The 16715-nt window shown below is 42.8% G+C and overlaps 1 protein-coding gene across 2 annotated transcripts in view; it reads right to left on the bottom strand.

Annotated features, from left to right (window-relative positions):
- The window catches only part of FRMD4A (FERM domain containing 4A), a 736083-nt gene that overhangs the window by 652516 nt on the left and 66852 nt on the right, over positions 1-16715 (bottom strand). Inside the window, exon 3 of one of the 2 annotated variants that reach the window (XM_038530061.1) lies at positions 192-353. The exons of the other annotated variant lie outside the window; for it this stretch is intronic. Coding sequence (XP_038385989.1) covers positions 192-235 — 44 coding nt within the window. The 5' untranslated portion in view covers positions 236-353. The remainder of the gene's footprint in view (positions 1-191; positions 354-16715) is intronic. 2 annotated transcript variants of the gene reach the window in all.

The following is a 16715-nucleotide window of genomic DNA, read 5'->3' as shown; positions in this document are numbered from 1 at the left end:
TAAGCACTCGGTGAGGGAAAACTTAAATTGTCCCTGAGAGATATCACTTACTCAACCCAGCACTCACCATGTGTCTTACAGGGCCAGACACTACACTGAGGGCAAACTTTGTGTACAGCACTGTCCCATCACCACATCTTCTACTGTAACCCCCATTTGCAGATGAGGTTAAGTAACTTGCCCAAACTCACAGGAACAAAGTGCAGAGCCAGAATTTGAATCCAGGCAGTCTCATTCCAGAATCCCAGTCTTCACCAATAGTTGTCCTAACTTCAGGGGCAGCACATGCAAAAACCCTCTAGGGCCATTCTGGTACTCTGTCAGCTTCCAGACACGTCCATATAGGAGCAGCTCTGTAATTACATCACGAATACTTTATACTCATCTCATTCTTCCTGCCAATGAGAACAAATGCTGAAGGGATCATTTTTCCTATTTCCTGCACCAATTCTGGGGATAGCAGGTAAGGAGTGGCACAGAATGGGAGCCCAGTGCCTAATGGCGATAGAGGGAGAAGGGCAGGGGCTGGTGGAGGGCGGGGGGTAGAGGGGAGAGAGGGCCTCCTATCTCCTCCTGCAGTGCTTCTGTCATCCAGGAAGCCAAACAGGAAAGAGGTAGTAGTAGCATAGATATAAGAGGTAAGGGGCAAGTGCTGTGAGGCAGAAAACAAGGAAAATGAAATAATACTAAAATATCTCCTTTATAAATTTCTGAACAACTAGCAAAATTGTTTCACATGTATTGTCTTTAATCTGAGAACATAACTAGATCTGATTTCTACTTCTGTCTGTGCTCTGTGAAAAATACAATTTTACATCTCTATACCTATAAATAGAGAGGATAAACATATTTTACTCACATGACTTTGGGATGAGAGCTTTGTGCATATTGATGAGCCTATGCTTGAAATATGCTTAGAGATTCTCAAAAAATGCAAGAGCACTTAAAATGTACTGGGCAGTTACCAAGCACCAGGAATTGTGCTAATTGCTCTTCCTACATTTTGTCAGTTGATTCTTTTAACAAGGCTATAAAGAACAGACTACCAGTTTCCTCATTTTAACGATAGGAAATTGGGACTTACTAAGAACAAGTAACTTATCTGACCTCACACAGCTGGTTACTTTCAGCCACTCTGTAATACTGACTTGATTTAAACACATAATATCAAGCTTGAAGGAGAAGGTTTTCAATGATTCCAAAAACATGTACCAAACAGGAAGGATAAGGAGATGTTCATTCAAACACATTGTGTAGACTAGAAATAGTCAAAGGCTAGAGTCGAGATTCCTAGCTTCAGACAGAGCTAGTCAAAGGAAGTTAGATATTGGGAAACACAGTCCCAAACCACCAAGGATAATACATAGTAAAGATTTAAAATCCAGGTTGGGGGTGCCTGGGTGGCTCAGTCAGTTAAGCATCTGCCTTTGGCTCAGGTCACGATCCCAGGGTCCTGGGATTGAGCGCCACATCGGGCTCCCTGCTCAGTGAAGAGTCTGCTTCTCCCTCTCCCTCTACCCGTACCCCTGTCCATACTCACCCTCTCTGTCTCAAATAAATAAAACCTTAAAAAAAATCCACATTAACTGGTATTGGATTTAGCATCATGAAACAGAAAACCCTTGTAGTGACTTAAACTAGGTCATAAATGTACTTCTTTCTTACATAAACATAGACTCTTAAGTCTCTTTGCTCTACTCATTTCTACATGTGTTTTCCGTCAGGTCTAACTTGGATGCTGTAGCTCTAGCTGTTGTATTTGCATTCCAGCCATCAGGAAGAAGGAAAGGTCAAGTAAAAGGCACACCCCTTCCCTTATAATAGAGTACTTCCTGGAAGTTCCACACATCACTTCCACTTACATCCCTTTATCCAGGACTTAGTCACGTGGCTACACCCATGCACAAAAGTAGCTAGGTAATATCGTCTGTTCCAAGAGACCATATGCTAAGCAAAAATGGAAGTGAATAAAGGGAGAAAGGATATTCATAGCACAAGAAGCACCATTCGTCACAGAAAGACATATGAGGACATTTACGATTGGGCCACTTCTCCCCTGTCTTTGAGATCGCACCAACCCCACACCAACAGCTAGCTCAGCTAGCTACTGCATCTCTGAGCATCAGAGCATCCAGTACTTTCCTCTCCTATGGGCTCCAAGTACAAAGGGTTGTCACCAGATATTTACTCACCTGCCTCTCAGCACATATACCTCCAGGGTAGCTCCTAGGTCTTCACCTCTCCCTCTGGAGCCCCCTGACCCAGCCCCTGCCAGACATGCTGGTGTCCAAAATTTATATGACTTTCAGAACTCTTTGCACCTCGGTATGCCATTGTCAAAAGTCAAGCTATTAGCCACTAGGGCCTAAATATAGTTGGATGTATCTTCTTTAGTTCAAAAAAACATTTGTGTGTGGGTGGGGGGAGAATACATTTGCATGACTCTAATATCAAAACTCTAATAAAGAAATACACTGAGTGTCTTGCACTATGTCTTCTATCTACTCCATTCATTTCCTCCCCCAAAGGAACCACTTTTATTAATTTCCTTTCTACCTCCCAGTGTTTCTTTATGCATATGCAAGCAAATATGAATACTTGCTTATTTTTCCTCCATTTCTCACACAAGTATAGCACTGTTCCACTTCTTTCTCTCTTCCACTGAATAACATAAGCTAGCCATCATACTGTGTCAGTAAAAAGAGCACATCCTGGCTCCTTTTTTTTCTTTTCTTTCCCCTGGCTCTTGTTTAAGTGGCATAGGCTCCCACTGTGTGGGTGTGGCGCTGAAGATGTTATTTCATATACAGCGAAGTAAACCTATAAAATAATTTCCAAACGTGGAAATTCTGCATGAAAGGGCAAATGAATTTGCCATTTGTGTAGCTAATGTGGTATAGCATTCCTAAATTAAAAAAAAAAATAAAGAAAAACAGCTAAACCTGAAGTAAGTCATCTTTTATGCATTTAAAAAAATATATTTTCTAAGTAAATAGACCATAAAGATAGCTGGGCAAATTATGTCATTGTCAGTGGACTGTTATGTCACATTCACAGTGGACCACAGGAAGCACCAGTTGTGAAAAATCACTCTGGCTTTGCTCTTTTTTACAAACACTGTGCATCTGAACCCAGTGATTTTCTTGGCATTTACAAAAAGGCCATTTCTGCCTGGGGTTTGTACCACTACAAAGCTTATAATGGAGCTATAGACAAAATGACAAATTCCCCACATTGGAGGCACTTTCTTGGAAGCAAGCAACGCAGACACACATGCCACTCTGGGACTCTGAAAACATCACAGCATATCAAATTGCTGGACGTCTGTGGTTTCCTGTCCATGGGTGGGAAAGGACAGGAGCTATCTCTCTGGACCTCAGCAAATGGGCTGCAGCTAGGTTGTAGCCCATATCCATCTGCATCCACCCAAGAGATACTCTTTTGTGAGTTTCTTCTGTGAGTTCAGAGTTTCTGCCCCCTGTCAATACAAGCACAGAGACTACCAGCTCAAATACCCTCTTGACAAAACTGGTCTTTAGGGAGTGTGTACATTTAGGAGCATGTCCAAGTTCACAAAAAGACCAGAGCTGATCATGTGCCGAGATCCAGAAAGATGAAAGGAGAGTCAGGGCCTCCAACCCTGCCACCAACAAGCCTTAAACCCATAAGCTTGAGGGCCATGGCCTTCATGAGCAAAAACAAGCAATGCTGTCCTCTCCCACTTCTTCCACCATCCTGTTCTAGTTGGTTTGTATTCGACATCAAGGCCAGATGACAGTCACTTTCAAAATATTTCATTTCCATAGTGACCTAATGGTTGGTATTTTATCACAAAATAATGTAGATTATATCATAAAATATATTTAGAAATAAAAATGTTTATATTTATATATATACATATGTAAGTATACCTATATATGGTCTATACACTCATATATATGTGTGTGTGTGTATACGTGTATATATATGTGTGTGTGTATATATACTGTATGTGTGTGCACATGTGCCTTTGATGCTAATCACTGCATGATCTTTCTAGAAAGTGCAAGACTATAACATAAACTCTCTCTCTAGTCCTAGGTACATTTTCCCTTCAGAGCACAGTGTTGTAGTAAAGAGGAGGAAGAGGAGGTGAGCAGCAAAATGATAACAGCTATTAACATGACCATGAAGCCCAAGACGATATTGGTAAAGAAAGTACCAATAAGTAGTTCAAGGTCTTCAGCTGGACTAGAAGAACCCAGGACTTTGGAGATCCAAAGTTCTCAGTTCCAGTTCTTTCTTCCTGTCTTGGCAGCCCTGAGATCTGTGGAGGAGTATCTCTGTGACACAGCCTGTTTCCTGGGCTGATAATGAGAGGGTTATGCTAGATGCAATCTGGCATCATAGTGTCCATATCTCATCAAAGCTGGAGCGGCCTGCCCTCCTAGGCAGTGTAGGAACATGGAAGGGGCAAACACAAGAAGATGATTCTATGTGCTCTGATGGTATTCCAAATGAAAGTTGCCTGAAGCCGAGAACACCAAAGCGTCCAACTTGCCTTCCTTGGAGACTTCCATGATTTGAGCCAAATTAACAGTCAAATCTGAACTGTTGTTTAAATGAACACGGGGCAGTGGTTCTCTGGAGCTCACTCTAAGTCAGAATTTGCTGTCTACTCTGATGCTTGTTTGTTTTGTTTTGTTTTATGATAGTCACACAGAGAGAGAGAGAGAGGCAGAGACACAGGCAGAGGGAGAAGCAGGCTCCATGCACCAGGAGCCCGACGTGGGACTAGATCCCGGGTCTCCAGGATCGCGCCCTGGGCCAAAGGCAGGCGCTAAACCGCTGCGCCACCCAGGGAACCCTCTGATGCTTGTTTAAAGAAAGGATGGCATTGGTGGTAAAACCCTGTATCTGTTTCACAATACAGATAAGCAGCCATAGTTCCTACCCCAATCATTGTTGCTGAACTATCTACATTCATCTAACCTGTGGCCCAGGGAGACTATTTGAAATATAACAAAATATGTAAGTGGAGGCATTCTTCAGGCAAGGGGTGCCAGAGCTATATTTTGGCACATTTTAGTCCGGGTCACCAACTGTCCCTGGTTGCTAACCCACTGCTCTGTCTCAGCACCCCCTGTGACTTGCTGTGTAGCAGCATATGATCTACTCCTTCTAGAAGTTCTCTCCTGTCAGGCCTTTCATGTGCTGTATTCCCTAGACTCCCCTTCTAGCTGAATGGCCCGCTCCTCCATCTCTTTGGTGGGATCTTCCTCTCTCGAAGCCTCTCCGTGTGAGCTATTATTTCCCAATCCTATAGTCTGAATGAAGCCATCTACATATGGAGGCCCTCAAATTCCCATCCCACACCTGGCTTCTGGGCAATAGGCTCACAGCCCAACTTTGTCTCTTGAATGTCTCTGCCTGGAGAGCCAAGGGGCCTCTCAGACTCCAGATGTTCTACATGTGTATCGTTATTCACACTTTACCCAGATGTTCCATTGTAGTCGATGATGCCACCCTCCACCCGTTAAACTTCAGGGGTATTCCTGGATACCTCTTTACCCCAAACTGCACACTGAATTGAGCAACAAGCCCTGTCCGCTCTGCCTCAACCTCATGCATCCTTCCCTGTGCTTGTGGCTACCCCCCTAATGCAAGCCACCAATGTATCTGCTCTGAACAACTGCCTCTGCCTCCCAACTGAGCTCCCTGCTCAGACTCCTACCTTCCTTCAATTGATCCATCCCCTCAGCAGGACAGTGATGTTTTAACAGTGCAAACCAGGTCTCTCTTCTGTTGAACCCTTTCAGTGGCCCCTAACATTCACAAGCATGTTAGCGGCACTGCCATCTGGAGCCCACCTCTTCTGCTGCCCCTCGTATGTCCCTGTTTCTAGCCTTGCTCTAGCATAAAACCTCTCAGGCCCTCCAGTTTTCCAGTGTCCTCTGTTTGAGCATCTGTTCCACTGGGTCTTGACTAGCAGACCCCAGCTCATCCTTCCAGGCTCAGGATCACCTTATCAGACCGAAGGCCTGTTCTGGCCACCCCCACTGACACACTATATCATGTTGCCCTGTTAAATCACTCTCTTCACTGCACTTCACACCTGCAGGTTATCCTGCCTGTTTGTTATTTGTTGGTTGCCTGCCTCCTTCGCCAAGTGTCTACCCCATCAGGAGTTTTGTTTCCCGTGTTCACTGTTCTATCTCCAGAGCCTAGCACACTGCCTGCCACATGCTAGGTGCTCAATAAATATTTGTTGAGTGAATAAGTGATGTCAGGTACCTTAAAAAATAAAAAAAAAGCTGGGTCTTCCTTTGTTCTTCATCCTCACACTATATAGACGGCATTTCTCTCAGTAAATTTTCCTAGTATCTCATTAAATGGTGCTTCTTACTCATGTGGTGAAGATAAATGGACAGTTTACTCTTGAGTGTACATTATAATAGAGCCATTAGTGGTTATTAATCACATACCACTGAACCCCCTTTACAGCCCCAGGCAGCCTAATGGAGAGCATCCGTCACACCCCGAAGGGCATTCCCACTTCACGTCACAAAGTGGAAAATGTGAAATGAGTCTACCCAACAAGTCACATGTACAAGCCCCACAAAACAGAAAATAATCCTAACACGGTCTCCATTCTTGGAGCCTTGACCCAGGCAGCTATGGAGTGGCTCCTAGTGGCTCCGTGGGGACGTGGCATGTGCTCCCACCTTCAGTTTGGGACTCTTACTCCACTCCTTGCCTCCTGCCCTCTGAGAGGCCCTGGTTACCGCATAAGGTTCCCAGTAGCCACTCTCACCCACTCACGTGTGCTGTCTGGTATTTTCATTTCTCTCCAGTTTTCTCACTGCTGCTTCAGTGCAGGCTCTCCTGGGCCTTCACCCGGCTGTCCATATTGCCTCTGGTACTTCACCCACGTGCATCCAGAGGGACCCTCCCAAAGGACAAATGAGGCCTCTTCCCCCACCTCAGGTCAGTTTCATCTGCTTCACATGTGATACTTGAGGACAAGTCTATATTTCAATCACCATTCTACCCAAGAGTCTTGCCCAGGGCCTGGCAAGAAGTACACCTCAGTAAAAACTGTACTGAGTACATGGGCAGCAGCTCTGTGGAGTGCACCAGCACAAGTTTCCCTGCAACCCAGCTGGAGTCCTTCAGTTACGTAAAGCCTGTGCCCACGCATGAGAGATCCCTGCTCTATGCTCAGGTAGGAAACACCGTTGCTTGAACTTTGCAAATCATCACTCCTCGGTCTGCTCTCAGGATGAAAGACACCAGACCCATATCCTGGGCTCATCAACTCTATACCAGGTAAACCCTTTCAATATGCTGTTGTAACTCCAAGAAAAGTATTTGCATTTTCAATAAAAACCTGCTGCATCTGTGTGTGTATCTTGGGAGACTATCATCCTGGCATGACCGGCATCAGGAGAGGTAGACTCTCCTATGAGTGCACCACAGAGGGACCTGAGCTCCCCTCCCTTGCCTTCTTGAGCCCATGCAGCCAGATCCCTGCCCCAGCACTCCACCTGAGGAGTCATTGCCCATCAGGTCATTACTTAGAAGAAGGGAAAGAAAGCAGAAATGCTCTGCACAAGAAAGTGGGGTACATCTGAGAATGCTGCATTGAGCAGAACAGTAAGGAACCCCAAAACGAGAGAAAGGAAGGAGAGCTAGGAAAGGAAGAGCCTCAAGGAGTGAAGAGAATCCTGAGAAAACAGCAGGAAGCAAGACTTGGCCAATGGGCAATTTCCTTGAGGAGGAAATGATTTTTAAGCAGTCATGTTGACAGTGCAACCACGCCTTCTGCATTGTACTATAATCCCATGCTGTGATCCCAAATACAAAAGCAAGAATGGGCAGCCCAATGTTAGATGCACATGGGAACGCACAGGCCCAGGACCACAGCAAGGCAAGCTTGGTTAGCAAGCAAAACAGGAGCCACGGAAACAACAGCCAGGAAACACAGCTTTGTTCTGTGAACCTATGAAAAAATACTTTTACTAACAAGCAAAAAGACATTGCATTAAAAAAACTTATTTTCTGGGGCACCTGGGTGGCTCTGTTGGTTAAGCATCCGACTCTTGGCTTCAGCTCAGGTCATGGTCTCAGGGTCCTGAGATCAGGATCTGTGCTCAGTGCAGAATCCGTTTGAGATCCTCTTTCTCCCTCCCCTTTCTCTCTAAAATAAACTCTTTTTTAAAAAGAAATTTATTTTCTAAAATTAACTTCCAGAAACTTTTCTGTTGGAAATTATTTCAGGGGAATGAAGTATCCCACTGCTACCTGGAAGATCCCAGCCATCCTGGATGCAGGGAAGCAGCCTGGATTTCCAGCCCAGGTGCACAGGTGTCTATAAGGATTTCTGGACACCACATTCTGTCCCTCTCTTAACCCTGTAGTTTCCAAGGAAACAGGACTGAGTCTGTCTCCTCCTTAGCCCAGGCTGATGTTAATTTGTTTACACACAGCCCTGCGTTGCTTTGAGCCCATCAAAACCCTGGGTTATTTGAATTTTAGCTAAATCCTACCATTTCCCCAACTCCCGTTATAACCTCGCAGCTTCCTTTGTTTAATGAGATCCTCTGGGGTTCCCCTGGAAGACTCCCCTATGTTGTAACAAGTCAGCAAATCTCACTGATCTACACATTTATCCCTGGTGATCTTTGGCTTTATTATTTCTGACATTCCAGGGAAAGCAATCCCTAAATGTACACAGGAATATTGTGGAAGGTGAGGAATTCCCTCAGTACAACAGAAAGAAAAGTCTTATTATACGTGATAATAATACTGCATTACAATGTAACAGGAGGTTTTAGAGTCTGACAGTCCTAGCTGAGATTTCAGTTCCCCTGCTTACTAGCAGGACATTGCTCAATTTGTCTAATTTCTACTATCTTCATTCTGGGGTGTTTTGAGGATTTAATGAGATAATGCATGAGAAATGTTTATTACTGTCCCTGTCTTATATTAACTACTCGATAATGGTAACTATTGCTACCTGTAAACTAGGTACGGATATGAATATGAAATGGAAAAAAAAATCATGAAAAAAAATCAGGGGGATCCCTGGGTGGCGCAGCGGTTTGGCGCCTGCCTTTGGCCCAGGGCGCCATCCTGGAGACCTGGGATCGAGTCCTACGTCGGGCTCCCTGCATGGAGCCTGCTTCTCCCTCTGCCTGTGTCTCTGCCTCTCTCTCTCTCTCTCTCTCTCTCTCTCTCTCTCTCTGACTATCATAAATAAATAAAAATTTAAAAAAAAAGAAAAAGAAAAAAATCAGCTCTTTTGAAGTTGTAGGATTCAGGTGATTTTCTTTTATATTCTCTTTTGTTTTCCTTTTATTGTTACATTTCCAATCTCTCCCAGGCACACAGCTAAACAACAGGCCTGCTCCTTCAGCAGATTTCCCCATCTCAGTTAATGCAACTCTGTTGCTCCCACTGCTTGAGCCAAAACACCTGAAGTCATGTGCCATCCTCTCTCCTGCCTCACATCTAAATAAATAATCCTATTGGCTCTTCCTTCAAAATGCCACCACTCATCCCCACCTTGGCCTCCAACCTTCTGACCCAGTCGACCATCACCATTGCCTTAGTTGCTGAAACTGCATCCTCAGTGGTCTTCCTGCTTCCCCCATCACTCCCCTACTGAGCATGCTCCACTCAGCAACCAGGAAGAGCCTTTTAATATACAAATCCTACTGCTCCCCTCATCTGCTCAAACCCTCCAATGACATACACCTCACTACAATCTTTACAGTGGCTTACCCATTCCTACACAATCTGGTCCTGGTTACTTCTGTGAATTTTTCTCCACACCAGCCACAATAACTTCTTTGCTATTCCTTGAAATGTTAAGGGTGCTCTACCTCAGAGCGTTTGCACTTACTGTTCCTTCTTACTCCAGATTTCCCTATGGCTCACTCCCTCACTTCCTTCAAATCTATGCCCAAATGCCACTTTCTCAGAGATGTCTCCCTGAACACTGTAAATACACACGCACGCATGCGCGCGCGCACAGCCACACACACACACAGAGCAAATTCCCCCCCTCCCACTGCACCCTACCTCCCATACTCTTTTTTCCCCTCATAGCATCTACTGCCATCAGACGTGCAACATATTTAAATTTCTCTTTATCTCTTCTCCCTACCATTAGAGAAAAAGTTTCCAAAAAAAAAAAAAAAGTAAAAGAATAAAAGGTTCCACTTCATTAGGGGTTTTGTTTTGTTCACTACTGTGTCTCCAGCATATAAAGCAAAGTTAACATAAAATAGATGTTCAATTAATATTTTTAATGAGATGTATGCAGGAAATCAAGGTTTTAATGGGTGTTAATTAATTGCCATGCACTCCTGAGTAATAGAGATAATATTTTTCTTTTTGATCACACAAAACAATAGAAAGAATGATTTCCTCCCAGACATATCAGGGCTAGGGACTTTCCTACTGCTGCTTCTGAAGACTCCCCAGAGGTCATGGATTCACATGTCTGTGTTCACATGCACACACACTCTTGCATACTGTAGGCCAAAGACAAAAAGCTCACTAAAGAAGGTAGGCAGTCTATTGCCATGCCACACCAAACAGCAGTGGCAATTACTTCTATTTTAAGAGCTCTAAATCAGCTTGCTCAATGACCCCAAAGAGCTTTGCTTAGTGTCTTCGTGTGGTGACTCTCAAAAAGCAGGCCCAGATCAGCAGCAGCAGCAGCAGCATCTCCTGGGAACATGTTGGAAATGTGAGTTGAGCCCACTAAAACAGAAGTTTTGGGGGATCAGGCCCAGCACTCTGTAGTTTAACAGGTCCTCCAGGTGATTCCAATGCACTCAAGTTTGAGAACTGCTGCCTTAGTGGATAAACAGGAGCTTATGAGAAGAACAAAACATGCAAAAGACAGCTAAAATTGTCAAGTGCCATGTTAAGTCTAATATTGAGTCCTGACTTGAATGTATCAAGCTGTATAAAACTGCAGTAACATTGAGAGGTGAGGGGAACTGGCTCTCAGGAGAGCAGAAATCCTATTGCTTCTCCATCACTGATCTCTTACTCTGATCCAGCTGTTCCTGTCAGGATGGTGTGAAATGAATTCACAATGTCATCAGCTTCCCAAGGAACAGGTGTCTCTGCCATCTCACAGCAACCACTATCACTGCCTGCACTAATTGGGCTGCCCTTGTCAGGTCCTTTAAGAATCAAAGGGACTAAATGAGCCCTGGAAATTAAATCACTTTTCATAGGCTCAGAACTGTCTCAGCCCCACCCCCCACTCCAACCAATTTCAGTCTCAGTATATGGGAAATATGGGACACCATGGGAGCAGCATGAAAATATAGGCCATTGCTGAAGTTTGTGGGAGGAAAAACAGAACCCAGGCCTTCTGCCCTAGTTACACTACATTTTTAGCTCATAGTGAACAAGGACTCTTTTGGTTAATGACGTCATCAATATCCACCCACACTGCTTCTGGACCCAGGAGCCAATGTTGCTGAAGAATGCCACGCAATTGCCCAGAAAAAGGTACAGGTTCTTCCTAAAATGTCACTCCCTTGTCTGATCTCTAGGATGCCTTTCTACTGCACTTAGAATAAAATCCTAAACTCCTCAACAACATAACAACCCAATTCAAAAATCAGCAAGGGATTTGAATAGACATTTCTCCAGAGAATATATACAAATGGCCAATATGCATGTGAAAAGATGCTCAACATCACTAATCATTAGAGAGATGCAAATCAGACCACAGTCTGATACCACCCCACATCCACTACTATAGTTATTATTTTTTTTAATCCAGAACATTGTAATTGTTGGTAAGAATGTTGACAAATTGGACCCTCTGTAAATTGCTGGTGAGAATATAAAATGGTACAGCCATTGTGGAAAATAGTGTGACATTTCTTCAAAAAATTAAACACAATTACCATATGATCTACCAATTCTTCTTAATATATATTCAAAATAATTGAAAGCAGGGACTCAAACACATATTTGTACACCAGTGTTCAAAGTAGCATTATACAAAATAGCAAAAAGGTAGAAACAGCTCAACTGTCCATTACAGGTTAGAGAAATGGATAAACAAAATGTGCTATATGCATGTAATAGAATATTAATCTTAAAAAGGAATGAAATTCTGATACATGTTACACCATAGATTAATGGTGAAGACATTCAGCTGAGTGTAATAAGCCAGACACAAAAGGACAAATACTGCATGATTTCTCTTATTCAAGTTTCCTAAAGTAGTCACATTCATAGATAAAGAAAGTAAACTAGTAGTTGCCAGAACATGGAAGGACGGGGAATGGGGAGTTAATGTTTAACAGATAGACAGTTTGTTTGGGAAGATGAAAGAGTTCTGGAGTGGACAGTGGTAATGGCTGCACAACAATGTCAATGTACTTAATGCCACAAACCATATACTTAAAAATGGTTAAAATGATAAATTTGATGTTATGTATATTTTACCACAATAAAAAATTTAAAAACTCCAAACTCCTCTCCTAATTGGACCTCTACCCATTTCTTCACCACTCTCTCATATTGCCCCATCTCTGCTACCCATGCTTCAGCCACCCCATTCTTATTTCAGGTCCTCAGACATGCCAACCTCTTTCTTGCCTCAGAGCCTTTGCATATACCTTTTCCTCATCAAGAACATTCTTCTCGCTATTCTTTGCAGATATAAGTACTTTTAAACCTTTGAATCTATGACAAAAGCTAGCTATATATACAGCAAGCTGCTTCGATCTTCCTCTGGGGTATGGGGCTAGACCTGATTTTCCAGCCTTCCTTGTAGTTAGATGTGTCACATGACAGTGGGCACAAATAGCATGCATCACTTATGGGCTCGTTATCTCCTATAACAAAACGACAATGCAGAAGAGCACAGTGACCTGTGAAAGCTGTGTTGAAAACTGAGGAGCCAACAGATGGAAGGGGCCAGGGTTTCTGAATAACTGCATGGAAAGGAACCACCTGCTGATAAAATAATTTGGATTTTATATGAGTGATTTAAAAAAACCCTTGTTTTAGAGCCTTTATATATTTTGCAGTGCTCCTCTTATGATTAAAACACTAATCTTTAATACAAATCTCATAGGTATTCTCTGCCCTACCAATGACAAAAATCTTTACCCCTCCATCATTCTCTGTGTCACCATGTTGTTTCTTTTCCTCTTTTCATATTTTGTAACTTATTTACTCATTTTAACATACTAATTTTGGTATGTCTCTCCCACTAGAATGCAAATTGTGTCTTGTTTGTTACTCTATTTCCCACTGCCTAATACAAACTTAATAACACATCCTGCATAAATGAATAAAGGTCTCAATTCCAGCACAGGTATCAGTGGCACTTGTCCATTTAGTTAGGCTCTCCACTGCACTCCTGCCATTTTATGTCTTCATCAGTCCTCTTCTTGATGGTCCCTCAGCTTTTAAAACTTACACACATTCATGGTGAACCCTTTCATACATGGTTCCATAATGCTGCAAAGGATGTCACAGCTGTTTGTCCCCCTCACATTGAACTTGTCCGGGGTGTATTTGCATTCCTAGTGTGTAGCATGTAGTAGGCAGTCAAACGAATTGAGTGAGCAAGTGAATCTGTCAAGAAAAGGATATGAAACTGATCCTATCTTAAGGCAGAGGCACAACACAGAATGCAGCATTTGCAAAGTTTGGCCTGCTCCTTGTCTAGACGAGTTTCATGAGTCACCACACCTAAGGGATGGAGCATGGTCTGGAAAAGCCATGGTAGGGGGAGCAGGAGACATGGGCTCAGAGCCCACTCAGTCTCACTGTACACTCTCTGGCAACTCACCTTATCTCTCCTAGACTCAAATCTCTTATCTGTAAAAAGTGAGATTTGGGCTAAACAGTATTGAAAGACTTTTAATTTTAAAATGACATTATTTAAATCTGGGAAGCCAAAGAAGAAATAAAGAACAATGCTCTATCTGTATAAATTCAGAAGCCACTACCACATGTAGTAATGGCATGTCTGAAATGTGGCTGGTCCAGATTAAAAGATGCTGTAAGTACGAAATGTACACTGAATTGCAATGTTAACAATTTTATATTGATTACAGGTAGAAATGATAACATTTTATATGTAAATTTAATATACAATTAAGACTATTTGTACCCACTTTTTTGTATTTCTTTAAACATCATTACTAGAAATCTTAAAATTATGCATGTGACTTGTTTTGTGGACCACACCATTCTGTGCCATCATTAGTACTGTAATCCAACTATGGAATCCAAACTAAGTACATAAATCATTGCTTCTATATCCTTCCTTGAGTTTTTCAAATTCATTGTCAAATAAATCCAAAAGAGGTTCACCAAAGTATAATTATCTATGAGACTTCATCCTAACCTACAGCGTGCCCATGTAGACACTAAGAAATTTTGTTTCATAACTAGTTTGTGTTAAGTGGATACTATTAGTGAGAAAGAAAACACCTAAAGCAATGGAAAAAACTGTAAGGCTGACACGGTTCTGATGGAGACTGTGAATGACACATCTTTTCTAGATACGGGATAGCTATACTTCCTCCCATAAGTCTCAGATGTAGTATCTGTGTTACAGGAAAGGCAGGAAGAGTATCCACTCTTTGTTTCACTCATTTCAGAAATGACCAAATTCTGAGCTGAGATGGTGGCTGGGGCCAGGTAGATCTAGGGGAAACAGCGATGAGAAGTATGGGGGAAAGTAAATGTCCCTTAAGACAGGAGACATTTGAGAGAGGCAGAGAGGGACCACAGAGAGAGACCAGAAGAGAGATTGTGGAGGTGGCTTGTAAGGATCAGCAGCTTCAGCATCACCTGGGAACTTGATGGAAATATAAATTCTTGGGCCCATGCCAAGTGGTTGATATGGAAGCACTTTATCTCCTTTCTGAGACTTTTCCCTCTTCACAGAGTCTTGGGGAAATGCTTTCTTGGGCCTGGGGTTTCTGAGGAGTTGACCTCAAAGCTTTCTGTGGTGGATCCCCAAGCCAGTTACTACCACAGGTTCTCCTCCACATCAGCCCCCTTCCACCACCCCCGTCCCATAGGACAGCCAGAATTTCCTGAAGGAATGGAGGAGAAAGACCCTCTGCTGGCTGCCTGGCACCATAACTGTGAGCAGTGTCTTCCTCCTGCTTTTCTACCTAGCCTGCTCCCTCCCCAGGGACCTTGTCCCCTTCCCACAAAAGGCTGACATGGGGAATATTAATCTAACACTTTCCAAATGAGTTGCTCAGGCACTGAAAGCATGATGTAAATATATATATCTGGATGTGTTATAGTTTCCTGGTCTCAGTAACCAATCACCAAAGGTGACATGGATGGAAAGCACCACCCAGCCAAATTGAATTTTAATAATGACAAGAATTGTTTTAGTTCCCAGTCAACTCCTTAATGGAAGTGGAACTGAAATGTAACACAAATGGAGAGGTAAAGCCCTTCATAACAGAAAGTTACCTCCTCTGAGAAGTGCCCCCCCTCTCAATCAGGCCCCCTAGTCTTGATCTTTCCATTCACTCTTTTTAACAACACTGTCCACAATAGTAAATTATGTGTGTTATGTGTATTTCCTTGTTTAATATAGGTTTCTCCCACTCAACCATAGCTTCTTAGGAGCAAAAACCCTTGTCTGTATTTTCGCTTCTATATCCCCAAGGTGCCTGGTACATATCGGGCACTCAGTAAATATCTGCTAAAGGAGAAAACATCCAGAAGTTCTCTATAATTACAAAATAGGTAGAAGACTTAGTTCTCCATTTTTATGAAAAGAAAACTAGAACTGTAGAAGTGCTATGGCCAGAGCAGCAGACAACCAAAAAAAAAGGGCCAGGGTTTTGAAAGCTTTGCACTCATCTTGTTCACAGTATCTCAAGACATGGGCCAAAAAGCTTGTGAGTGGAAATCCGGGCCAAACCCCCACATAGCAAGAAAGGGAAAGGAAGCCCCCTAAGTATAATCAACTCATAATCAAAAAGAATGGAGAGAAAAGCTCCAAAAGTTGATTTTTTTTTAAAAGTCAATGTTTATGGTGAAATTTTCCAAAGGCAAATTAAGAACAAAGTCCTAAACTAGGTCTAAATTGGGCCAATTCACAACAGAGACTCCTAGGTATTTATTTGATCATATTTTCCATAGCTGCTTGAACAGCTCTTGCCTATCACTTCTCAGTCTACCCAGTATTATGTTCTGAAACCCATTTACTGCACTTTCCAGTGACCATGTTGACACCACACAGTTAATCTGCAGGAACCCTCATCCTGAGGATGGGTGACTATCCAACGGTGACTTCTACCACTAATCTACCATTAATCTCTATTTCTACCAAAAATTTCTCACCTTAAGATACTAGAGGAATGGGCATAAGAAGACAAATGTCAGGAAACCCTCAGCAAACAGCTTATTTGCTCTTCAGATCTACAATTTTGTCCTGCTGGCAACATTAGTAGGCCACTTCTCTTGTCCTAAATAAATAAATAAGCTTTGCAGAGATGAACAGATGGAGGAAAATTTCAAAGCAGCATGTGGGCGTTTCAGGCTCAAATCCCATTAACAGATAGCAGGATTTATAACAGCAGCTCCCACACAGAGCTTTGGAAATTTTAAAATTGTGTGTAATAGATTGGGCTCCTCCTCCCCCAAATTATCTGCATTGAATTCAGAGACATGGTGTTTCTTCATTAGGGTTGAACCTCTTT

Source organism: Canis lupus, chromosome 2, assembly GCF_011100685.1.
Source record: "Canis lupus familiaris isolate Mischka breed German Shepherd chromosome 2, alternate assembly UU_Cfam_GSD_1.0, whole genome shotgun sequence".
Lineage (NCBI taxonomy): Eukaryota > Metazoa > Chordata > Mammalia > Carnivora > Canidae > Canis > Canis lupus.
The sequence above is the reverse complement of the archived record's forward strand: the minus strand, read 5'-3'. Positions and strand labels throughout refer to the sequence as shown.